Source organism: Pelmatolapia mariae, linkage group LG13 (genome assembly GCF_036321145.2).
Source record: "Pelmatolapia mariae isolate MD_Pm_ZW linkage group LG13, Pm_UMD_F_2, whole genome shotgun sequence".
Taxonomy (NCBI): domain Eukaryota; kingdom Metazoa; phylum Chordata; class Actinopteri; order Cichliformes; family Cichlidae; genus Pelmatolapia; species Pelmatolapia mariae.
The window spans coordinates 9900882-9925167 of NC_086238.1; the positions used below are offsets into that span (position 1 = coordinate 9900882).

Here is a 24286-nt window from a genome sequence, read left to right on the forward strand (position 1 = left end):
GACTTGATGAGTAAATGAAGCGTTTCTGGACCAATGATAGGATTTTCTGTTTTTTTCTGACTTTAATTTTTTAGAAAATATAAGTCTGTGGATTTTACCATTCATTTAATACTAAGCTGTTAGCATAGTAGTGGAACAAAATATTATTTCTCTGTATAATGTAGCCAAGAGACAGCATGTATATATATTAAAAAAAAACAAAAAAAACAAGATAGGACCTAGTATAGACCCCTGGGGGACTCCAGATTTTAGAAGAGGGAGAGGTGTGGTCACCAGTAAAAAAACAAAACAAAAATAAAACTGTAGAGCTGTTCCAGATATACCAACCTGATGCTGCAGGCTCTCAGTCAAAAACGTTTTATGGACTGTTGCATCAAATGTTGCACTTAAGTCAAGCAGAACAAGGACAGAACATTCACCAGTGTCAGCAGTTTTTAAAATATCATTTGTGACTCTAATAGGCACCGTCTCAGTTCTGTGATGCTGTTTAAAACTGGACTGAAATTTTGAAAAGATTTTGTTCTCATGTAACTTTTAAAGATGCAGTGGACAACAATTTTTCTCCTGCGGCATCCAAAAAGGTGTTAACTAAGGTGTAATCTCACATGACTCTGCTAAGTGTCCCAGTAAGGGGCAGCATACATGACACCAGGCCCTAGAAATGGGATACCTAAGTGCAACACACCTACAACAAATGTTATGAATTATTCAAACTGTACTGTTCATGCTGTCAAAACTCATTATTGTATGTGAGCTTAATCAAAACCTCTCAGTCTTAATAAAAATGAAACAAATTACCACAGTGCTGGCTGATTTCATGTGATTTTCTTATGGAATAAAGGTAAAGCAATAGTTAATTACATTGTTATATCTTGATTGACAAACTGACAACCTTGCATTTTGCCCTTGTATCTACATTATAACAAGAAACACAGTTGGCTAAAATAGAAAAAATAAATAAAGAAAAGGGTCAATGTTGATTCATTATCTGGATTAATGACAACACAAAAAGAGGTATGCGATGTGGTTATGTTGACTGTAGTTCTATGATACGTCTCGGTTGTGTTGTATAAAATGTTTTGATGCATTTTTTGGGGAAGTACAGCATTTGCACTTTGCCAGGCTATAGTGTTTAACTATATCTGCATAGCCTGCTGCAGTCTCAGCCCTAGAGAGGAGCAGTGAATGACAGCTTGTAAATGAAATGCTGGATTAACTGATGGCATCTTTATTTCATCCTGAAAGAAGTGTATTTGAGACCTTAATAAAGGCAGGCGTCTAATCAGTCAGATAAAGACAGGAAGTTGTTCAAACTGAACATGGACTCGTGCATGGAAATTATGTGATGTGATACAATCAAGTGCGTGAAAGCAGCTGAGCTTAATCCACATATAGCGAAGCATACAGCAAGCATGCAAATGCTTATTTTTAATGCTACACACTCAAGCTGAATAAAATATTCATGTGTGCAAACAACAAATTTTCTAGCTGGTTGGACTCTGCTTAGTTTGTACTTCCTGCATTCAACTAAAGCTAACTGTAGCCAGACACGAATACATGCAATACCCTGCTTTAATCTCAGCAACATTAATCAAACTGAAAGCAATGAACAGCATGAAGCAAAATTACAGTGTGATTAACTTCTCTCTTGTAAGTCACATATTAGGAGGAAAACCTGAAGCTACTGCAGCAGGAATCGAGCAAAGGCCTGGCCGTGAACCCAGACAGATGTGATATGACAGTCACGGAGCAGTGAAGCAGAAAGCGAAAGGAAGGAACACGGGAACCAACAATTTTCATCTCGTTCTTTGGAGACAGAAAAGGAAAAAAATGGCTGAGAAATCCTTGAGTCATAGTACTATAGGCTGTAATGTAATCTTATAAAAGCACTGTGAATACACTCCTCTGTCATGTGAGTGTGTTTTCCCCGGGTCTGATGCTTTGTGACTCAGAGGAAGAGATGTAATTGTGACGACCGCACAGATCAAGTGAAGTTCATTAACGAAACATTTTGGATTCTGTCATCCAGAACAGATGTCTGTATCCACGAGCCAGTCTTGGAGCCTAAGTTAATTGTCAGCTTATTAATTAATACCTTTTTAATGAATGTGTGCCATTACTAATGACTTTCTAGCAGTCTGTTTAAGGGGTCAGTCAATTGGTTCAGGTCTCCCTACAGATATCATTATATTAATGATGTTATTTAACTTTGGGCTGGAAAAAAGCAAACTGCAGAACTTTTCCTTTAAACTGTAACGTCCATTCAAGACTAATAGGTGGTATTAGTCCAGTAAACACGGACGATATCCAGGATACTTTAAGATTCAAAGAGCAGTCACAACAGCCGAGGAAAGCTGTGTTTGGCAGGATTGCTAAATAATGCACATGCTTCTAAAATGAGAGACAGAGAGAGAGAGCTTCACTCTGGGACAAGTCACACTAAGAGTACTTATAAATAATGATCGGGATCCTTTTCTCTGTCTTAAGTCATCATGCATGCAGTGACTTTTTTGCTCTGCTACCTATCACTTAGCAATGCAGCCTCTGTGCCAAATTACACTCGATCAATATCAATAATGAAACTCGTTCACAAACTCAGCAACCAAAGCTGGAAAATGCAAATAATCCACCTCCTTCGGGTGCTTTATGTCAAGTTGGCAGTCAGTGAAAGGAAACGATAACACCTTTTTGTTTCGTTGCTCATGTTCCGTGACCAACAACAATAATAAATGAATGACACAGGGCTTATTACACCTCTGGAAATGTATTTAAAGCAGATAGTGGTAAAATGTTCCTTACTAGATTTTATCTAGGCCTCTTTTTTTCTTCTTTTTTTTCAAATCTATCATCTTTGAACAGAAAGGCCCAGCAGATCCACCCTCTGGAGTGTTGTGTAAAGTGTTAATGCTTTAATAAAGAAGAGTGTATCTTCACAAACAAAGAGAGAGAGAGAAAAAAGCTAAACATCACATTTTCCCCTCCCCTGAGAGTGTGGGTCTGTTTCTGCTTCTTCCAGCAATAAATCAAAACCTGTCCCAGGTCTAGCGTCAGGTGATGCAGCCTCGCCGAGCCAAACAGCCGATCCTGCACTCACTGCAAAAGCCTTTTCAGATAAACACGAGGAGGGCTGAGATGGAAAGGTTATTCTTCTTCAGTTGGAAGTGTCTCCTCAGAGTGACAGACACCACCTCATTTTTCATGCCACGAGGAGTGATAAACAGCAATAAAGTACTTCTGCTCACAACGGCATGCCGTTGCTATAGTCACAGCCTCCCAAACACAATCCAGGGACCCTTTCACCTCTTACTGAATTCATTAACATAAGCGTATGCAAAAGAGCGTGAAGAAGAAGGTGGTATCTGAGCACATTCTGGTTAAGTGCATCGTAATTGCTCGGGTTATTTTCGCACCAGTTACTGAAACAAGTAGTTTGCTGGGATGAAAAAAGATACAGGTAGGCTTTTCTTTGTGGTTCGCTCCAATGATCCTCTGATTAAAGGAAGTACTTCCAGAAAACAACAAAAAAAGCACTCTCAACAAGCCACTTGGTAATAGATTTATTATACATGAATTAGCCCGAGGCTGGCCAGCTTAACAGCCCTCTCAGGCCTGTTTGAATTGTAAAACACACTGCCTGTCACGCTTTGTTTCCCTTTTTACTTTTCTTCCATGACAATGTACAAATAATGTTTTCCCCCAAACAGTGTAGTCTGCAGGCTTAAGCTCAGGAAAACGGCACCGGCGCTGTGTGCGGAGAAACATTAATGGAGCAGAATAAAACGCACTTGCTACAGTTGAAACGCCCGTGAAAACGACACGTCAGACAGCCTGCTGTGTTCACGGGCACAAACAATAGATGCAACCGGGCATAAACATTTCCCATGCAAACATAAGCACTTTCACCACACTGGCTGCAGCTTCTTCGTCGTGTGAAACTTAAAGCTTGTACAGTGACGCCACTATCTGGTTATGCAGTGCATTACATCAATCGGGGGCCGACTCTGGAATTTCACCACTAGGTTAAGTGCGATTAACACACAAACTGCACTTTGAAATGAACGTAGCTTAAATAGTTTTGGCATTAGTTTATTGTTAGGTAGTTCAGCTTTTTTTTTTTTTTAATTTTTTTGTGTAGTCAGCTACTGAAATTTTTCTTTTTTACCTTTCCTTGTTTACTACTTCTTTACTACGACTATTAGGGTAACACCAAAAATATATATGTTGTTGTTCATTTTCAGAATAAAGTTGAAATGTGGAGAATAAAGTTGTCGTTTAAATTCAAACAACTGCTACAGCTGCCTTGTGTAGGTGAATTAGCAAAGGAACGTGATCAGCGATCTTATTGTGTCTTGCGATACATCATACATCCTCTTTACTGCACGAGGGTTTAACCATCGGTATCCTTGCATGTGCCATTTCAGTTATCACAAATGTGGTGTTTTCTTTTTAACCAAATGAGGCTTTCTGCCAACACATTCTGCACCATCTCTGCAGCGTTCTTAGTCTTATCACAACACTGTTTATGTGCTAAATAAAAGGTAAACTTTAAAAAAAGAAGTTTAGCGCTCACAAAACTATACTTACGTAAAGCTGCAGAGAAAAAAAGAGAGTTTTAGTCTTAGTCAGTGAGGTCAAATGTGTCATCACAACCAGTATCAGCTGGTTCTGGTGCGTGCATATTATGAGACTGGGATGACTACGTGACTGACTGTGAGTCAGTTTTTGATATGACTTGCAATAATGGACTTTTGAAATCTTGCTCAGCACAAATATCAATCTTATTAGGCTATAATAATAATAATAATAATAATAATAATAATAATAATAATAATAAAAAGACTCAAACCGAAAACTGAAGAGTGAAAAATAAGTCAATGGAGCACGTTTAAACAATGAACAACAAAAGTTAATAAACAAATTTATATATATATATATATATATATAAACTAACTCACAGCAACCGTTTCTTAGGGCTCACACATTAGCAGCTGTAGTAATGATGAGATCATCAACAAATGTCAAACAGGATTATTTCCTGCTTGTTGCAACACTTAGGCTATCTGGGCTTTCTGATATTGCAAATGTAAAATCATAGCAATTTATCATATGAGTGCTGTAAAGCTATTTTATTTTTTAAGACCTTTAAACAAGGACCTGTCAGGTAAACTGAATGAGATATCAATTTTTTTTGTATTGTATTGTTATAATTTCCTCAAATGTTCATTTATATAGTCAATTTGAATATATATTTTACATCTGATATACTTTTGTTTTTATATAGTTTTAATCAACTAAGCTTCAACTTCAGTGTAAAGCAAGTGGTAGTTTTCCAAATTATACTAGTACTTTTCTGTGCTTGTTTGGGTTTTTATTCCAACAAACCAAGTCAAAGAGAAGGTCAGTCCCCAGAATGGGATGTAAGTAACCTACAATCCCCATAAAAATAAAAGGCATGAATGGACACAGAGGCTTAAGACTTTAAGTTGGAGAGCAAATACCTGCTATTGTAAACAGGTCTGCAGGCATTTGCAGCAGTGGGGGATGGTAAAGCCTCCCTGTTAGAAATCATGAGCCAGAGTTGCACAAGATTTTTCTTAAACTTTGGGTCTCTGAGAATAGCACACTTTCTAGTGATTTATTAAAGCATTTAAGTGAACAACATGGTCATAAAGCTGTGACACCAATCTGTCACTAAAGCTTATTGACTGACTGAAAAAAACTAACATTTAAAAAGGAAAAACTAGCATGTGTAAGCTGTATAAAATGCAAATAAAAACAGAATGATTTTCAGATCTCATACACCCATATTTTATTCACAGAAGAGCACAGGGATGTATCAGCTGGTTAAACTGAGAAAATGGCAGCAACAAATGTGAAAAAAGGTGGGACAGGGCCATGTTTTAGGCTGTGTAGCACCCCGTCCCCTTTTAACAGCACTCCATAAATGTCTAGGAACTGGGGAGAGGAGCTGCTGGACTTCTGGGAAAGGACTGTTCTTCCAATCTTGCCTGATATAAATTCCATGTGCTCAGCAGTCCTGGATCTTCTTGTATTTTTGTTGTATGGAAATGAAGGCAGTTCAGCACCCGGACTCTTCTACTTCAAAGCCATGCTGTTGTAATAGATCTAGGATGTGTGGGTCCTGGAAAAGACATCAGCTGGATGGAGCAAATGTTGCTAAAACCTGTGTATAACTTTCAACTTGTCTAAACCACAGAACAGTTTTCCACTTTCCCATTTTTCCTCAGTCCAGTTTAACTTAGCATTTCCAGATCATGTTGGCACATGGCTTCCTCTTTGCATGACAGAGCTTTAACCTAGACTTGGGAATAGCATGACATGTGGTCACAGATAATGATTTCTGGAAGTGTCTCTGAGCTGATGCAATAACAGAATCATGTCTGTTTTTAATGCAATACTGCCTGAGTGCCCAAAGACTAGCATCCAATACTGATTGCACACAGAGATTCCTCCAGATTTTCAAAATCTTTTGATGATAATGTTTGTTTTTTTTTAGATGATATTCAAAATCTTTACAATTTTACCTTCAGGAATATTGTTCTGAAATTGTTCCATAATTTTTTATTTACAGATTAGTGAACCTCTGCCCATCTTTACTTCAGACAAACTCTTTTAAATATCCAATCTATTGTTGACTTATTGCCAGTTAACTTAATTAGTTAAAAATGTTCCACCACCTGTTTCTTTCATAACTTTCTTTAAATTTTTTTTAAATTTTTTTTAACAATTGTTGCTGCCATCAAATTCAGAATGAGATAACATTTTAATAAAATAGTAAATTATTAAATGATTTCTATGTTTTATTGTGAATAATATATGGTTTTAGGAGTTTTGACTTTGATTGCATTCTGTTTTACACAGTGCTCCAAAGTTTTTGGTAATGGGGTTTATATTATAAGACTAAAAATTTTAAAACAAAATTGTCATAAAAGAAAAAGAAGAATGAAACTATGAGGACGTGCAGAGGGGAAAATAAAACTCATTAAAAATAATAAGATCTAGCTATGATCACTACAACGCCCCCTTTAAAAAAATATCTGGTATTCATAGGCTGTTTTTTTGTGCCAGTAATGTCGACTGGGCTTACTTCATGCCTGAGAAACTGTCTGTTGAAGTTTAGTTTGAGTTGGCAGTTTGAGTTTAGGTTTGGCCCCTGCTAAAGAGACTTTTAAACGTTTCTAAATTATTCCCAGGGGCACTGTTTAAAACAAAAGCTGTAAAGTTAATGGTCAGCACTCTTTCTGACCATTTGACGGAAACAACAAACGAGGTCTACGTGCGAGACGTGTCCCCCATGTCATTCACAGGAATCGATCTTTCAACAATTGTACAGTCATCGTCTTTTCCTGTGGGTTTCGTGTGAAATTTCTGTTGGGCGGATCTTTCTTTATCGTTTAGTGGGATTTGTGTGGCAATCTTTACTTTACCTTTAAAATGACTAACAAATAGAGGAGTAAAAAAATAAAGAGTAGAAAGAGCAGGAACTTCTGCGCGTATGCAGGATGGGGGTCGGGCTGTTACTGCAATACCGGCAGAGGGGGCTTTGCCTCATCATCAAAGGGATCAGCAGTGTTACCAGGCAAGGCAGAATGCTGAGGACGTGAGCTGAATCGTCATTGGTGGAAAAATACGATGGGCGGGGTGTTCTTTTCGTGGGTATTTAAGGCTTTGTTCCATTGTTGCAGAGGTCTTCCAGCTGGTCTGGTTCAAGGGACGGGGCCACCATCCGAGGATACAATAGCACTTTTAAATTTTTTTTATTTTTAAGGATGTCTTGCAATCAGTCTCTGGATGGTAGTTTTCCTCCATCTCCATCGGAGGACAGGGGCTCACAGCGGCTGTCCTGGAGCAGTTTGCTCCACAAGCTGACAGAGCTGAAGGGACACAATCAGAGGGCGACAGAAGATCAGTACTGCAGGAGTGAATCTGGTAAGTGTCATTTGATTGAACTAACACTGTTCAAGAGAATATATATATTTTCTGATTGTTTAAATGCATTTTGGAAAGAGAAACATAGAACAAGAGAGAATTAAATCTTAAAGTACAAAGAAAATATGCTTTTCAGTGTTTCTTACACTTTGTTTAATGATTAGAAAACTAAAAAAAGAAAAGAAAAAGAAAGGTGAATCCCACACTGCTATATATTCCTTACTAACTTGTAGCTTCTCCTTTGTTTCAGGATCTATGACAGATTTGTCAGAGTTAGACATCAGCTCCTTCTTCTATCCTCTGGAGGAGACCTTGGCTGCAGACGTTGTGACTGCCATTGCACATAGTCTCAGTGATGCATCGCACACCAGCTTGGATTGCTCCAAACTCATCCTCCCTGACTGCCTGCTACACAATATCAGCCAAGAGCTGCTCCACTTGGCCGCGATAGAGCCTTGTGGTCTCAGGGGAGCACTCATCGACCTGTGCGTTGACATGGGGGAACAGGACTCCCCATGTACTGTGGATCAAATAGCAGTAGATCCATCCCTTGTCCCAACTTTCCATGTGACACTGGTGCTGAGGGTGGAGTCCAGTGGACTGTGGCCAAAAGTTCAGAAGCTCTTCAAAAGTAGCAAACCAGCACAGACATCCTCATCGTCTCCGAAGCACCACGACACCCTGAAGCTGAGCACGAGTTTCAGGGCTATCAAGAGGAAACTGTACAGTTCAGCCGCACTGCTGGTTGAGGAGTGCTGATTGCTGCGCACTCCTGTCTCTGATAAGCTGAACTCTAAAGAAACTGTAACGAAGCTGCTAATTAATGCAAAGTCTTAACAAAAGCACTGCCGAGACATAACAATGATGACCTGTCTGTGATGATGTATGACGGGGTTAATACTGAACTACCTTTGTCTCATAGCAGCTACTCATGTGGGTGCAGTGAAGATTAGTGTTTGCACATGGGTCAGTTTCATTCCTGTGAATGTGAAGCCACACCTATAAGGGAATGCCTTATGTATGTGACATTTAAATATACCAACGGACACTTGTTTTGTATTTTTTTTAACATGAGAGAATAAATTATTTTTTATTAACTTTTTGTGTGAGTTTTATCTGGCTGTGTCCCATATCCACACAGATTCATATATGCTATGTACTGCAGTGCTGAGACAAAACAGTAAAGCAGCAGTATATTGTATTTTATTTCTCTTGCACCAACCATTCAGTTATGTTACTGCTGTAAACAGATACTTCCAGCAGTTTAGAGTAGTCAGTACTTGATGACTTGACATCAGGGGTGTTAAACATGAGGCCCGGAGTCCAGAACTGCCCACCAAAGACTCCACTCTGCCCTCTGGATGGCATGGGAAATGTGAAGGAAGATATCAATTTTAGACTCTACCTCCTCCTTGGCCATTCTACACCAAAGTAATTAAGTACATAAAACACAGAAAGTTCCTTAAGTTTTTTTTTAACAAAGACAAAGGAGAAACATTCTGTCAGTTTTTTAATTTGTAATCACAGGACAGTCTGCGCAATGAGCTAACAGAACTTTTTCTATAATTTTACACATTTATTTCTTGCAATTGAATTTTTTTTATCATGTAGTAAAACTGAGCTATAATGTTGAAACGTCACTTGTTTCCTTATATTAAAATATCTTATGGCTTACATGTGTAGTTAAGCTTTACACCAACAGAAAGAGGTGTTTCACTGGTTAGGCCCACTTAAGATCAAAGTGGGCCTAACCAATGTGGGCCAATGTAAAATTTGTTTGACATCCCTGCTCTACATGGAGTGGAGTAGTCAACAGGTGTAGTTAATGAAGTTAACCAACTTATCTTGAAGAAGAAACCTTAAAGATAACAGGGGAAACTGGTAGACACCAGTAAAATTAAAGTGAGATAGTACTGTCTGATAACAGTTATCATAGGAAATGTGCGAATGTTCAACAGTAATATTCAAAAGTCTTGAGGATCGCATCAGTTTTAAAAATATTTTGCTTCCAACAACTTTATACAAGGTCTTAAGCATTAGTTCGCCAGGTTTACTAAAAATCTTTGACATCGTTCAAGTATAAGAAAGGCACTTAACAGAATACAAAAAAAAAAAGTTACCATAGTTCAAAGGGCATAAAAGTGTATTTTTGTAACAACAAGATGATTCCCAAAGAGCTATTAGCCAAATTCCTGGCGTAGCACAGCGTGGTGTGAAGTGTGGCCTTAAAAAAGTAAAAATCTGGAAAAGTAACAGGCCTGAAAAAGCTGCAGCAGATGAACAGCATCTGAAAGACCTGAGAGATGTATCTGGCCCTTCAATTAGTTATTAATCAGTGAGCGACTTCATTTTTCAGCATGACAATGATCCCAAACACACCCCGAATGCAGAAAAAGCATACTATTCCACACAATGGAGCACTCCATCAATCATTCATGGATTGCCCTCCTCCTTCAACTTTGCTGAAGCAGTTTGGGATCATTTTGACAGAGAACATAACAAAAAGCAGTCAACAACCAAAGAAGAGCTTTGAACTACTTAAAGAAATGACAAGAAAGTTTGGTAAGAGCTCAGGCTGTGTTTAAGTTTAAAAGTGGCCAGACCAAAAATTGACTTTGAAGCTTGTTAGAAATGTACAAACTCTGTTTTTGCTTTTATATACCATATTTCCATGTGTGTTTGCATCAATTTCTCTGGAAAAATATGAGGAAATGAGGAGAGGCTCAATACTTTTACGCAGCACTGTACATCATAATTAAACTCTCATTGGAACCAACTTATCTTGTGTGTGTCTCAACCTAAAGCCAACATTAGACAAGGTGTAAACCGGCGGTTCAAAGTGCGATGATTCACATGAAGTGAATGCGTCACGAAGCAGATGTGTCACCTTTTCCTACACACGTGAGAAGTTTGCCTTCAGGCCATCCAACTCCCAAAAAAGCTTTCCTAGGAACAGTAAACATGGAAAAAAACAACCCACAGTTGTTTCCAAATGCTAGCCGAAGTGCAACTGAAACCTTAAAGTATAGTGAAGCAAGACGTCTAAAATAAAATTTAACACTGACTTTTTTCCTTTTTAAAAAAACAAAACAAAAACAAAACCACAAAACGCAGAGGACACAAATCTCTACTTTCCCAGAGCGAAACTCGTCCGTTCACCCACCACAACCAGCTGAAGGCCGGTTACTGACTCCCGAAGGCCTTTTACGTCCAGCTTTTAAGCGTTTCTGTGGCATTTGTCCCAGATTTCCCACCAAAGTCACAAACAGCATGACTGATCAGTTGCAGTGATGGTCCTGGAATAACATTATGCCATCAGAGAAACAGCAAATACCAAAACGGGGATATTGTGATGCTATAGGTCATCATTCTCACCCCCATATCTACCACATACACTGCAGCACACAGTTTAAGCAGCTACTACAGAAAATCCAACGAGGACGTCAAAACTGTAAACTTGGAGAAATAACTGAAAATTAAAAATTTAAAGCGTTTGAACTGTGATTCCAGTTTCCTGTGAACGCTGCATTTAGGCACACTCAGAAACCCTCTTTTATACCCTGACTTTTGAAGTTTGAATTTGGGACACAAAAACTGACTTACTATTGAAGCACATAAGCGAGTGTGTGTATGTGTATGTGTATGTATGATGTAAAACATGAGGCGTGCACCAGTCAATCATTGGACAATTTTAATTCAAAGAAACTTTTATACAATTTTAGCATGTTAATTTAATAAATATGGTTTACTTTCATTTGTGCAACAGTTTACAGTAATTATGATCCAACAGGCTACAAGCAAATCCACTTAACAATGTAAATGACTTCAATAACCCCTGCACTGTTAAAAGTAAAATGAATATTTACATTGGTAAAACTACAAAAATTACACGCTTTCCTTGTGAGTGGCTCAGACATCCGTCTATGAGAAGGCCATCGGGTTTCTCAAAATATTTAAGAAAAAGAAAACGATTGGGACAGAGGAAGCTAATCTTAGTAGCTTTGCGTACCGACAGCAATGCTCTTACTTTTCAGCACGACTACCCGGCCGACTCTCACCACTGTAAAGATTCTAGTAAGACAATGTCAGCAGTGAACTCAAAGCTTCTCACAGTTCTACAGGAAGTCAATCTACACCGAGGCGCAGAGAGGTTCCCTGATGAGGTCTGCTGCCCACTACACGTAAGGCATTTTTTGATTCTCTTGGTTTGCTGCAGAAATGTGGTCAAATTTGAGTGGGCTCCGACCGATTTCTTCTAATTAGATTCAAGTACTGACGAACCTGAGAAAACCAAGAGAATAAATCACAGTTATACAGCCATTCATATCACAGGATAATCACTTCAATGTTATATATATTTAAGTTTCTTAAAAATATCATCCATTATCACTATTACTCAGTAACATTCACCATGAGTGGAATGGTTAAATTATACAGATAATTTTGCATGTTTTCACCAAATCAGCTACTGTTACTTTACACCTGGTCACTCTTTTTGAATTGTAGTTCCTACTTTAAAAGGTGGAAAGTTAATTTATAGGGATGTTTCCTTAGCTCAATATGGCTAAACAATCACAGTCAAAGACAGATTTCTTTCATTTACAGCAGGAGCTGTTTTTTTTTACCATGCAGAAAAACCGTGACACATTGTTTAAATTGCACTTGTTTTCCTTATATTAACACATCTTAGGGAATAAAGGGGTAGTTAAACTTCTTTACACTGACAGGAAGAAGAGTGTCACTCACCCGGTCCACTTAAAATCAAAGTGGGCTGTATGTGGCCTGCGATGTAAAATGAATTTGACATCCCTGCTCTTGAATATCTGGTATCAGTCCCTGACACAGCTCGATTATCAAGCCACGCAAAAACAAGATGTACTGACTGATTCTTGTAAGATATTAAAAATAAATTTAAAACAGCATTCTGAGTGGCTGGAGTAATGGAGGATGTGTCAGATAAAACATGCAAAAACTCTTTCCAGTCCATATACGGCATCCTGTAGCACTCACACTGTATGCCACAGACAGCAACGTACCCATATGTGCAGAAGTGTTTTCTAGCCATCCAATATGACTTGAATCTCTGATAGTCTGGAACAGCTGGGAGTCCCCATCCTCTGGGCTCTCTGGTACAACTCAGAATCCCCAAAGTAACGAGCACGATACAGTAAGCCTTCCTCTGAAAGTACAAGAAGAGAATTTGTCAGTACAATTCACATCAACTGGTTCAAAATCAGGCAGAACTTAAGTGTTAAACATAGAATAAAATATGGATTTAGGCTCCTGGTTTGAAGTGCGATGCCAACTCCCAACAGCCAGCAGGGGGAGCTTTCCTCCGGGTCTGGTTCTGCTCTGTCATCCCAGTAAATACTTTTCTGGTGACTTGATTACAGCAATTGCTAGGCTAAAATCTTACTGAATAAAGTCTGAAGTTCATTTTGTAAACTACGATCCCATTCGGAGTTAAAAAGGATTATACAGGGTCGTACAGTGTCCTTGGTTTCAAAACACCAAGGCAGCAATAACAGCTCAACCCAAGGCTGCAAAACAGGAATCCTCCGACCTCCAGGTAACGTCATGGTGGCTACATCTATTTTTTATACTGGTGTTAAATTGCTCAGTTGGACGCTGTTTTAAAGAACTTGGGATGTTAACCAAACAAGCTCAAGCACTACAAGGTGACATAAAATATTCAATGAAGAAAACAAAATGAAATGTAAACAATAATAGTTAATCTTTAAAGCCAAATTTGAAGAAAAAAAGAATAATTCCACCCTAAAAATGTGAAAATTTTCCAGTTTTCTTCTTGTTTTGCATCAGATCTTGAATCAAATAATTACTTCAAATATTTAAACTCCGGCAATGTAAAACTGAATAATAATCATAGCTAATGCTGTAAACTCACTCTGCTGCTTCTCCTTCCAACAGTTGTTTCTTAGATTGGAGATGTAGTCTTCTTCTACACTTCTCTCCACAGTCTTCAGCATATTTCCAGAATATTCCTCATTGAAACGTTCTCCCACATAAAAAGGCACCTTCAGGCTTGATGTATGCCTTTTGTGGATATGTCCTGCTGACCTGGTATAGAAAAATGTATAACTGAGAGTGTGACAGATGTTCAGACACTTTTGCACAAACTCATAAAAGCTCATTAACCAATGCACCACTTACGGGCGGTAGCTAAGGCTGTATGGAGGCTGGGTGACCATCATCTGACTGAGAGCTGAAACAATGATGAGGATTAAGATGGGCATCAGCTGGACAAACAGAGCCAGACCTCCCTGTGAAGAGAGAAAAAAAACAAAAATGGACTGATTAGTTTTTAACCACAGATCAGACACTAAATCAGATGGTATAAATATCAAGTGTATTGAAGGTCTTACAAGGTTTAAGCTTGTACTCACATCTCTCTGTTGTTCTCGTCTTTCTTGCCTATTATGGTGTGCAAAGTGCATTCTTCCATTTCTGTAAACATGTACGTTACCTGGAAAATTTGAACACATGATTATGAAACTGCGCCTCTTAGATATGTAAAATTCAGTCCAAAGCATACTCAAACTTTCTGCCTAATCACTTATGGCATTCTCATGCTCAACCACAGAGAAGGATGTTTTGTTATTTTTAACAAAAATTGGTCCAAGGAACCATGTTATTTGGTGAAACCAGTCTGGTGTTCATGACACCATCTCTCCTAATTATACTGCAGCACAACTTGAGCAACAATTACAGAGAAAGTCAGAGAAAGCATCTCTTGAGCAATCAACTACCACATAACTAAACATTACAGAGGAGCCGACCACATTTATGGAGAAGTGATGAATCAGTAGTGGTAGCTTGTTGGCAGTCTGTGGGCAGTTACGGAAGCCCGCTACCTGCAGAAAGCGTCTGTTGACAGATGAGGGCAGTGTCAAAAATATGTGGTACAACCGGTCTGGGGGCTACTCTTGCTTGTGCTCTTCTTGGTCTGTAAGCAAGCTGAAGTAATAACACACAAAGAGCTGATGTGAATCCGAGTGTCCACTGGAGCTGCTGTTTGTGCTTTTCGTGCTGTGCTTTGTGGCCTTTGATGGTTTTTTTGCAATTCCCATTCCTCATGAATGCTGCTGTCTCCCCCTTCCCTGTTACAGCCCACTCAACACAGCGTCATCGACATCAAGCACAGTGCAATTGGGATTTTGGAGAACTAAACAGGAACACGTTTGTCCTGGTTTAAAAAAAAAAAAAAAAAGCCCTCCCAGGAGGGTCTCTGAAGGCAAAAACCTCCCCAAACTCCAAACTCTTCATATGCTAAATGATAAAGCAGCAGTGCTATAAAGATATACCCAGGTCCGTTTGTGCTGGTGTCAGCCTGCATTTTCTTGTTGTGGAGGATGAAAATGATGCATGGTCAACAAATGCGTAGATTCACACAATAAGCTGGTTTGCAGGTTCCTCCTTCACTGCCTCCATACAGACACTTTGGTGGTAAGGACAGACAATGGTGAAGGCGACATGATCCTCGATGATTACCAAGAGTTTTTCAATCCTTTCAACTCAGCGCATTTCTAATACATGTAAGCATCTAAAACCAGCTGAATATGCTGGCTTTCAGTCTGGAGTGATTATCTTTCTGCATTTAGAAAGGTAATCTGGGAAGATGCTTTGTAAAACTGCCAGATGTGAGGGAAGATTACATATTATGGTTATGTAATAACCACTAGCTGACTCTCGTGTTGTGCAGAATTTCTAAGATCCCTTGCTTGCTTTGATTAGAGTGTATCAAATCACGCCAAACATCTTTACTGGGATGTTATTATTCCTTTGAGCTCTACTTACTTGTTGGAAAGCCTCCACCAAAGAACATGTTAAAGAGGTCCTCGGGTGAGATATCTGCTTCAAACTCATGATGGTGTCTGTGTCTGCTCGGGTGCGTTCTCTCCTCACCATACTGGTCGTACTGCCTTCGTTTCTCAGCGTTACTCAGAACAGCATATGCATTACCAATAGCTGCAAGACACACAGAAGATCACCACCGTTGTGCACTTTCTAAATCTTTGTGTCCGTGTCTTTCCCATAAATAACTTTTCATTTACCTTTAAATGCTTCCGTGGCTCCTGGTGCGTGATTTTTATCTGGGTGAAATTTCAGAGCGAGCTTTCTGTAAGCCTTTTTAAGGTCCTCCTCAGAGGCAGTCTTTTCCACTCCTAGGATTTGATAGTAATCTTTACAGCTCTTAATCCTGCAGGAAAAAAATGATACAGCAGAGATTGTTAGCAGACTACACATGATAAATAAAATAAAACACTATAAACACAATATGTAGTTAGAGCTACAGAGATGTGACTCTGAGTCTTTAAAAAAAAATGCAAGTAATGACACGCCCCATTTAATGTATGAGGCAACCATAATTAGTCTCTGATTTCTGAATTCAAATAGTGCAATTTTATTGGATTTCTGAGAGTGTTTTGCCCTCTATAACAGGAACAAAGTGCCCAAAAAGATGGTAAGTAATCTAGTATAACTACTAGTACAGCTTCAAGGCTTAATATTGTGCACAGTACTGGCCATTTTAAATCGTCTGCACGAATATCTGAAAGAATGTTTACACTATGTGGATTTTATGATGCTTATTTTTTAAATTTCCTCGAATAATAATAATTTTTTTTTTTTACAACATTCACATCCCCAGTTTGAGCTCTCTCTCTCTTCAGATCTAACTACTTTAACTTTACATGAACCATCATTTCTACCTGCTTTGTCATCTTTAGGGCCCAATATTGACACCGGTGCAACTACTGACACTGCTTATGGGTCCGATACTTTTATCACTTCTCTTATTGACTCTAGATCAATTTTCTGTAGAGGGGGGAAACAGATTTGCACATCACTTGGGTGTGTAGAAGACGTCTGTTTGACGTCACTGTTTTGCAACTGTAAAAAAAAAAACATGTCAGCATTGATAAAAGGAACTAATAAGTCTGGAGCCATGTGATATAGATGGATTAGATAATGTGGTCATCACATCCCAGTAGTAATGATATCTTGTCATCCTAAACCTAAACCTGTTGACCTATTGGTCAACTAAATCTGCTGGACTGAGTGATGTTTGAAATACAGTCACTGCACACTTTATGAGGGCCACCTTGCTGAATGGGATGTCTTTTTGCCTTCAGAGGTGCCTTAATTCTTTTATGGCATGGGTTCAACAAAGTTCTGGAAAACATTCCTCACAGATTTTGTTCCATATTTACATGACAGCATCAAAGTTGCTGCAGATCTGCTGGCTGTACATCCATGATGTGACTCTCCCATTTCTTCACATCCCAAAAGTGCTCTATCGGATAGAGAGCTGGCGATCATTTGAGTACAGTGAACTCACTGTGAGACTACTTTGAGATGATGTGAGCTTCGTGGTCTGAGGTCATAAAAGCATGGGCATGGTTAGCAACAACACTCAGGCAGGGTGTGGCATTTAAAGGATGCTCAATTGGTTCTAAGGAGGCCAGAGCATGCCATGAAAATATCCCCCACAAAATTTCACCACAATGAAGAGCCTGAACTGTTGATACAGGGCAGGTTAAATCCATGCAGTTTATGCCAAATTTTGACCCTAGCATCCAAATGCGGAGATTCATCCCACCAAACAGCATTTTTACCAATTTTCTTCTGGCCAATTTTGGTGAGACTGTGTGAATCTTGGCCTCCGTTTGCTGTTCTTAGCTGACAGGAGTGACACCTCAATGGTGTCGGTTCGATGCGTTCTGCCTATAGAAATGCTCTTCAGCATACCTTGATTTTAATGAGAGGTTATTTGAGTTACTGCTGGAAGAAGTCTAGCCAATTTCAATCACACTCAAGCTCAGTGGATCGGCAGTTTCTGAAATACTGAGACCAGCCTGCCTGGCACCTAAAACCACTCCACATTCAAAGTCCCTTAAACCACACGTCTTCCCTATTCTCCTGCTCAGGTTGCACTTAAAGGGGTCGTCTTGGACATGTCTACATAACTAAATGCATTGGGTTGCTGCCATGTCATTGGCTGTTGAAATCCTTGCATCTGCCAGCAGTTCAGCAGGTGTACCTAATAAACTGGTCAGGTAGCGTATATTCACTATAATCACACTGACTTTTTGATAAACGTCTAGTGACATCGACATCAGTTAGCTCTACCATCTCCTCTGCACTCCCAGCATTTTCACTGCAACAAAGGGAGCACATAAACGCGAACTGACTTTTTAACGGCCTCCAGCTGCTCGGCTGTGTAGGACTTTCCCGAGTCCGTCGTCGCTTGTGCGGACACTTCGGGCTCCTCTCTGCCGCCGCGGTGTCTCATAGCGGGTCCTTCTCCGTTCACATGACTGCCGTTCTCCTCCGGAGGCTTTCCATTCTGCGCTAAAGACTCCAGTAAATCTGTGAAAAGACAGAGGAGACATATTATCGACGGTTGCCACCTGAGTTCACGTTTCCCACGTCGTTAATCCTACCACGGTTAGCTACTTGTTAGCATCCCAGCTGCTACGAAGACCACTCTATAAGGGATAAAACTGCGAATACCGACTAATCGTCCACTATGTTGAAGAAACCAAACGTATTAGGAGAAACGCGACTCTAGGCTGAAAAACTACAAATACCAGTGTCGGCTAGCAGCTGGTGTAACGTTAATGCTAGCGTTAGCTGCTTCGGTTTCACAGCGACGGCCTAGCACCCATGATTTAAAAAAACCCCAGTCACTTCCCAAACAGGCGTTTATTCGACGTACTTTTGGCTTGCTCTGTCGGAAACAGGCGTTGTGCCTTCTCCAGGAACTTTCTGGCTTTATCCGGCTGGTTGTTACTGACTGCATTTAGGGCTATTTTAATGCACCGCTCCGCTTCGTCCTTGTTTGAGTCCATCGCGACACAGCGGAAATGTTTACTTGCCCTGGGACGCAGGGGGATGTCGACAGCAAGCTTATCTGTCCGGTAAATAAGACGTCAGAGGAGTTTCTTTGAACCTCCAGCATGTGCTTCATGAACACCCGGTAAAGTCTTTTGCCGTGTACCTTGTATGTTACAATGCGCTAATCCTCCTGCAGGACCCTCAGCCATAGTAGCAAGTTTTTCAAAAGTAGAAAATGGCCTTGGTAGCTGCACGCAGCAAGTCAGTTATATTTGTCAAACGTGACCTTATGCGTTACTTGAGGAAAACTTTTCCGCGGTTTCTAGCAAATGGCACTATTGTAACCGAACAGGGGAACCCACCATCAAAGAAGCGATGGAGGAAAGGTAAGGAGAAGAAACCACCCTCATGGACTGATGATGTGTCGTGGGAGGAGAGGCTGGCAGATGTGGTCACCCCTCTGTGGAGACTGAGTTATGATAAGCAGCTTGAGCTCAAGCAACAGAATCAGGAGAAGATCCTGTCCCAGCTCTCTGGGCATCTTTCTGGTGACTCACCTGTCAGGGATAAACTCAGCTTTCCTGTGCTGCCTGTTCTGCCCTCACCAGTGAGAGATGGCTACCGCAACAAGTCCACATTTTCAGTCAACAGAGGAGTGGATGGCAATCCGAAGACGGTTGGATTTTACGTGGGCACAGGCAGGAAGGGGAACATCGTCTGTGTCAGCGGAGACCACCTGCTCAACATGCCACAGAAGCACAAACTGGTGGCCAGGTGCTACCAAGACTTCATCCGCCTGTCCTCACTGGAGCCCTGCCTGCTGTTCCACACCGGGGGTCACTGGAGAGAGATCACAGTGAGGACCAATAAAGAGGGCTGCACCATGGCCATCGTGTACTTTCACCCACAGAGCCTCACCCCAGCAGAAGTGGCCGTCCATAAGGCGGAATTGGTGGATTACTTCACTCAGGGTCCTGGATCGGTCTGTCAGCTGGACTCACTGTACTTCCAGGAGAGCAGCATGACTCGGTGCACCCATGAGCAATCTCCCTACCAGCTTCTGCATGGTCAGCCACACATATATGAGGAGGTAACCTCACAGAGATTTAATAATCCCTTGTCCAGCTGCACAGAGATTGTTCAAGTGCTTGCTCTCATGAATAATTTCATGTACATTTTAATTCAGATTCACTGCCAAAATAGGAAACAAAAATAGGTAAATGTGCACGTTTAAACACTTAAATTTAAATAAAGTGTTGGAAATCTGTTATTCTTTTATTCTCTTGGCTATATAATGGCTTAACATGATCCATTCCCGCACAAAAGAATCGGAGAATATTGGAAAAACATTACTGAAAGCTGGTGTCAGGTGCCTCATGCAGAGCTGCGCATCATTCAGTACTTGCATGTTTATAACCACACGAGTGTATGTTTGTGCATGTCTTGATGCATTCTCAATCATCCAGGAAAGTAAATCTCCAAAAGTTGATTCTGTTCATCTGGACGTAGCGTTTTCTGGGAGAAACGTTTCGTCACTCATCCAAGTGCCTTCTTCAGTCAAAAAAGACTTAAGAAGTCACTTGGATGAGTGACGAAACGTTTCTCCCAGAAAACGCTACGTCCAGATGAACAGAATCAACTTTTGGAGATATGTTTGTGCATGTTTCAGTAAGTCGCTGCACATATTTTCCTAGCAAAATATGAAGAAATTAGGGTTGGCTCGAGACTTTTGCACGGTAATGTATACTAAGGCTATTTAGAATAAATACAGATGGATCTAAGGACATGTAAATGAGGCATGTAAGAGCATTATTTGTAATAGCAAAGTTATCATAGCAAGGCAATAGGGAGAAGCAGAAGGGAAGAAATAATATTTTTGAGGTTAAGAATAGGCCATGCAGGAAATTCAACTTATTTACAGCTGTGGAAGTACTGGGAACCCCCCCCCCCCCACAAGATACATCACGGAATAATGTCACAAACCTGTGACAGGGAAGCAGTGGAACATGTATGACTAAAATGTAAGTCGGCCATTCCCAAAGCCAAGAGTACTGTGTCTCATTAAACACCAGAAAATCTAACGGAGCCCATCAAGCCCTGAATCTTCGCCCAAATTAAAATACAAGAGAAAGAGATGTATTTCCTTGACAACTTTATTAAATAACATAAAGAACACAGACTGTTGTCTATAAATTCCTAATGTTACGCAGTCATACACAAGGTATTAAGGCTGATGTGTGACCCGACTGCCACTGGAAGACAGAAATGTCAATACAAGATCTGTAACTTTAGGTGAGAGTAATGACTAATATCACAACTTAACCACCTAATATTACCGTTTTGTTTCACTTTTTATATAAATAAGTATATTTTCATACATTTGTAATAAACTTAGTATACTTGAATATACTAAAACTGAGTTTCTGTTATTACTGTGGCCCACCTGCAGTATCTTCGTGGCCCACCAGGGGGCCCTGTCTCTTTAAAAAAGAAAGCGAGACAGGAGTCATTATTCAAACTTAGCAATGAAATATAAAACTGTGTGTTTTTTGTGTGTACAGCCATTGCTCCCTTTCATTGCATTCCTTGCAGGCTTGCATTTTGGAGTCTTGTACCACTACTCTAGCCAAGCAGGTGGCAGTAATACACCTTCATATTCGTTGTCAGCTGCCATAAAACAATAACATTAGCTTTACTTATAAAACCATCCTTATAAACACTGAATTTATGTAGGCAATAGAGAAGAGTGGGTAGCTACTGTTTAATGTGTTTTTACCTTATGATTGTTTTTTTCATTGCTCCTTTGTCATCTTGTGATTCTCAGATACTGGGCTTCAAGTTCCGCATCTCGGCCGACGCCTTTTTCCAGGTGAACCAGGCAGCTGCTGAAGTCCTCTATGCCACAGTGAGAGACCTTTGTGTCCCAAACACTGAGCAGGATGGAGGGCAAACAAAAGCTGGCGGCACTCTTCTAGATATGTGCTGTGGGACGGGTGCCATGGGAATCACTATTTCTCCCAGAGTGGACAAAATTATCGGTATAGAGCTCATAGAACAGGCAGTGGAAGACGCTAAACACAACGCAGCTCTCAATAATGTGTTAAACTGTGAGTTTATCTCTGGGAAGGCAGAAGCTGTGCTTCCTGGCCTTATATCTCAGCTGAGCTTCGCAGGCAGAGGCCTTACAGTCGTGGTAAATCCTGCTCGAGCCGGCCTCCACCACAGGGTTGTCCGAGCTTTGCGAAACCAACCGGCTATCCGCAGGCTGGTCTACGTTTCTTGTAAACCAGACGGAGAAGCTATGAGGAACTTCAAGGAACTTTGCTGTGATCCTAACTCACAGAAGAAACTCACAGGAGAAGCATTTTCACCAACTCTGGCTGTGCCCGTTGACATGTTCCCACATACTCCTCATTGTGAAGTGGTGATCCTTTTCGAGAGGTAGCAAATATCTTTTGTTCAAAGGTTGGCCTTAACCCTAAAAGCTTGTAAGCAGAGGAATAATGATGTACTGTATTCTAGATGATAAAATAAATCGTTGCACATCCTATACTCATGTTTGACCCACGTGTTCTCACTTGTTTGCTTTCAGGACTCTGTACTACCAGTGCCAGAAGTTACTGCTCAGATTATTAATCAGCTAATGTGCCGTTGTTTTGGAGTAATTATTGGTTTATAAAATATTAGAAAGATGAATATCCAACAGTCAGTCCCCAGATATATTCACGTTAAATGCTGAAAACTAAAAAGTGGAAAAATCCTAATTTTAATGGTGATGGACATTGTTGATTTCACATTATTAGACTAAGCAGACCTACTTTCAGAAAAATTATGGTTCTTAAATGGTTCTTCAGATGTCTTCATGGTTCTTTAAAGAACCATCATACATCAAAGAACCTTTTTATTTTGTAGATGGTTCTTTAGGTATTGCATTATTATTAAGACGTTTATGAATATGGTGAGTTAACAAACAGTAGACACAATGCACACATCCAAATACTGTACTTTAGTTTTAAATTTTAATAAAGTATTACTATTTTCTGCTTCAAGGCATTACTTTTGAGGTTATTATATATATTAGAAAATATAGCATAATGATAATACTAGTTATTGTAAACTTTACAAACCACCCAGCAGTATGTAAAGTCAAATTATAAAATACAAGTAAATAACAATTGCACAACAGAATGTCAATGTAATGAACACACTTATGTGTTCATTACCGACGCACTTACTTAGTTTTGACAAAGCACACTGCTTAGGTAAAGGATCTCAGTACTTGTTTATCACTGAGTAATTTGTTGTGTTTCGAGCAAAATAAATGACAGGGAGAGAGAGAGAGAGTGACGTTAGAACATGTCGTAATATGGCAACCTCCCGAAAGGGAGGGAAGGGGGGGGGGAGTCAATCTTTGGGATGCGCATGCGCAGGCAGATTGCGCGACCGGCCTTGAACTTTCTAAGGGAAAAAACTATTTATTTTTTTTCTTTTTTTTGCGCCTGTCCCATTTGGCTCTTTTGCCATCAGAATTATTGTCTAAAGGCGAAGAAAGATGCCCAACGGATTTACTTTCCCAAATGGACCATCCCAGCCTTGCTATAATGGTCTATTTGATTAACCTTTTATTGTTTATTTTATTTTATTTTCACTTGCTAAATACGGGACAGACTTGACTGGGGAAAAGAAAGGGGAGAAAGAAAGAGGGAAAGAAAAACAGCGGGGAAAAGGGACGGGGATAAAGGGCAAAAAACAAAAACCAGCAAAATAAGTAGACAAAAAATACATATATCAATCACCTGGATCACCTGTTGAGAAAGAAAAAAGAGAAAACAAGCAGAAGAAAAAAAAAGAGCAACATAATAAACAACATCACGATGATCTATGGGAATATAACAGTAAATACTAAATATTAAACATTATTGTGCAGCACGTAAGATCGACAGCGCACAGTGTGCTTTGAGGTAGGAGCCAAAAAGGGTGTAGTTTGTGTGTGTGAGCACCCGTGTGTACACCTGTGAGCATGAGGGCGCGTGTATTTAAAAGGTTCCTTCATGTAATGATCTGCTAGAGGGTGTGGGGAGCCACAGCCCCCCAGATGAGGGGTCACTCAGCAGCCGCGGAGCAGAAGCCAGGGGGAGTTGCAGTGACGTGCCCGTGAGCTCAGCCGGCAGCCAGCTGTGCCAGAGTGACTGAGCCCCAGGCCGAGAGGCCGAGGGCACCCCACCCCCGAAGTGGCCCGAGCGAGCCCCAGGCTCCAGGCCCCGACAAGCAGCCACCAAGGAGTGAGCCGGTGTGTACCTGGACGCCCACCCCCGGACACAAAGAACCACCAACGCACCGATGTCTGAGGGTGTCTGCCACTGGCAGGGGAAGTGGTGGGGGGAGATAGACCTCCATACCTTGGAGGGCCTGAGATGTCCCTAGAGAGGTGACGTCTGATACCCGACCTGACATATAGACACAGACATACAGGCACACA

General features: G+C 40.3%; 3 protein-coding genes across 4 annotated transcripts; 2 read left to right on the forward strand and 1 right to left on the reverse strand.

Annotated features, from left to right (window-relative positions):
- Positions 1-7045: 7045 nt before the first annotated feature.
- Positions 7046-9022, forward strand: LOC134640116 (DNA damage-inducible transcript 4 protein-like). Its single transcript, XM_063491724.1, has 2 exons — positions 7046-7950; positions 8201-9022. Exons 1-2 carry the CDS (start codon positions 7791-7793, stop codon positions 8707-8709), a joined length of 669 nt encoding a protein of 222 aa, XP_063347794.1. The 5' UTR covers positions 7046-7790; the 3' UTR covers positions 8710-9022.
- A 2619-nt stretch (positions 9023-11641) lies between these two features.
- On the reverse strand, positions 11642-19463 carry dnajb12a (DnaJ heat shock protein family (Hsp40) member B12a). Of its 2 annotated transcripts, none has more exons than XM_063491463.1 (9): positions 19365-19463; positions 18162-18339; positions 16023-16168; positions 15766-15936; positions 14355-14434; positions 14122-14231; positions 13856-14028; positions 12987-13129; positions 11642-12231 (listed from the first exon to the last, which is right to left on the reverse strand). In XM_063491463.1, the coding sequence occupies exons 2-8, from the start codon at positions 18260-18262 to the stop codon at positions 13008-13010; spliced, it is 903 nt and encodes a 300-aa protein (XP_063347533.1). In that variant the 5' UTR covers positions 18263-18339; positions 19365-19463; the 3' UTR covers positions 11642-12231; positions 12987-13007. The 2 variants fall into 2 exon arrangements, with proteins under 2 accessions (XP_063347533.1, XP_063347532.1); XM_063491462.1 differs by lacking the exon at positions 19365-19463 and adding an exon at positions 18689-18929.
- Positions 18997-22359, forward strand: trmt2b (tRNA methyltransferase 2 homolog B). The gene is made up of 2 exons (XM_063491461.1): positions 18997-19897; positions 21632-22359. The coding sequence occupies exons 1-2, from the start codon at positions 19043-19045 to the stop codon at positions 22250-22252; spliced, it is 1476 nt and encodes a 491-aa protein (XP_063347531.1). The 5' UTR covers positions 18997-19042; the 3' UTR covers positions 22253-22359.
- The last annotated feature ends 1927 nt before the right edge of the window (positions 22360-24286 follow it).

Excerpts from the sequence above, each read along its gene's own strand:
- LOC134640116 (XM_063491724.1), top strand. The coding sequence starts at position 7,791 with ATGTCTTGCAATCAGTCTCTGGATGGTAGTTTTCCTCCATCTCCATCG. Across the intron at positions 7,951-8,200 it reads GTACTGCAGGAGTGAATCTG|GATCTATGACAGATTTGTCA; the intron begins GTAAGTGTCATT and ends CCTTTGTTTCAG.
- dnajb12a (XM_063491462.1), bottom strand. The coding sequence starts at position 18,821 with ATGGACTCAAACAAGGACGAAGCGGAGCGGTGCATTAAAATAGCCCTA. Across the intron at positions 14,435-15,765 it reads TGGTGGAGGCTTTCCAACAA|GTAACGTACATGTTTACAGA; the intron begins GTAAGTAGAGCT and ends CAAATTTTCCAG. Across the intron at positions 13,130-13,855 it reads TTGGAAGGAGAAGCAGCAGA|AGGAAGGCTTACTGTATCGT; the intron begins GTGAGTTTACAG and ends TTGTACTTTCAG.
- trmt2b (XM_063491461.1), top strand. The coding sequence starts at position 19,043 with ATGGCCTTGGTAGCTGCACGCAGCAAGTCAGTTATATTTGTCAAACGT. Across the intron at positions 19,898-21,631 it reads AGCCACACATATATGAGGAG|ATACTGGGCTTCAAGTTCCG; the intron begins GTAACCTCACAG and ends TGTGATTCTCAG.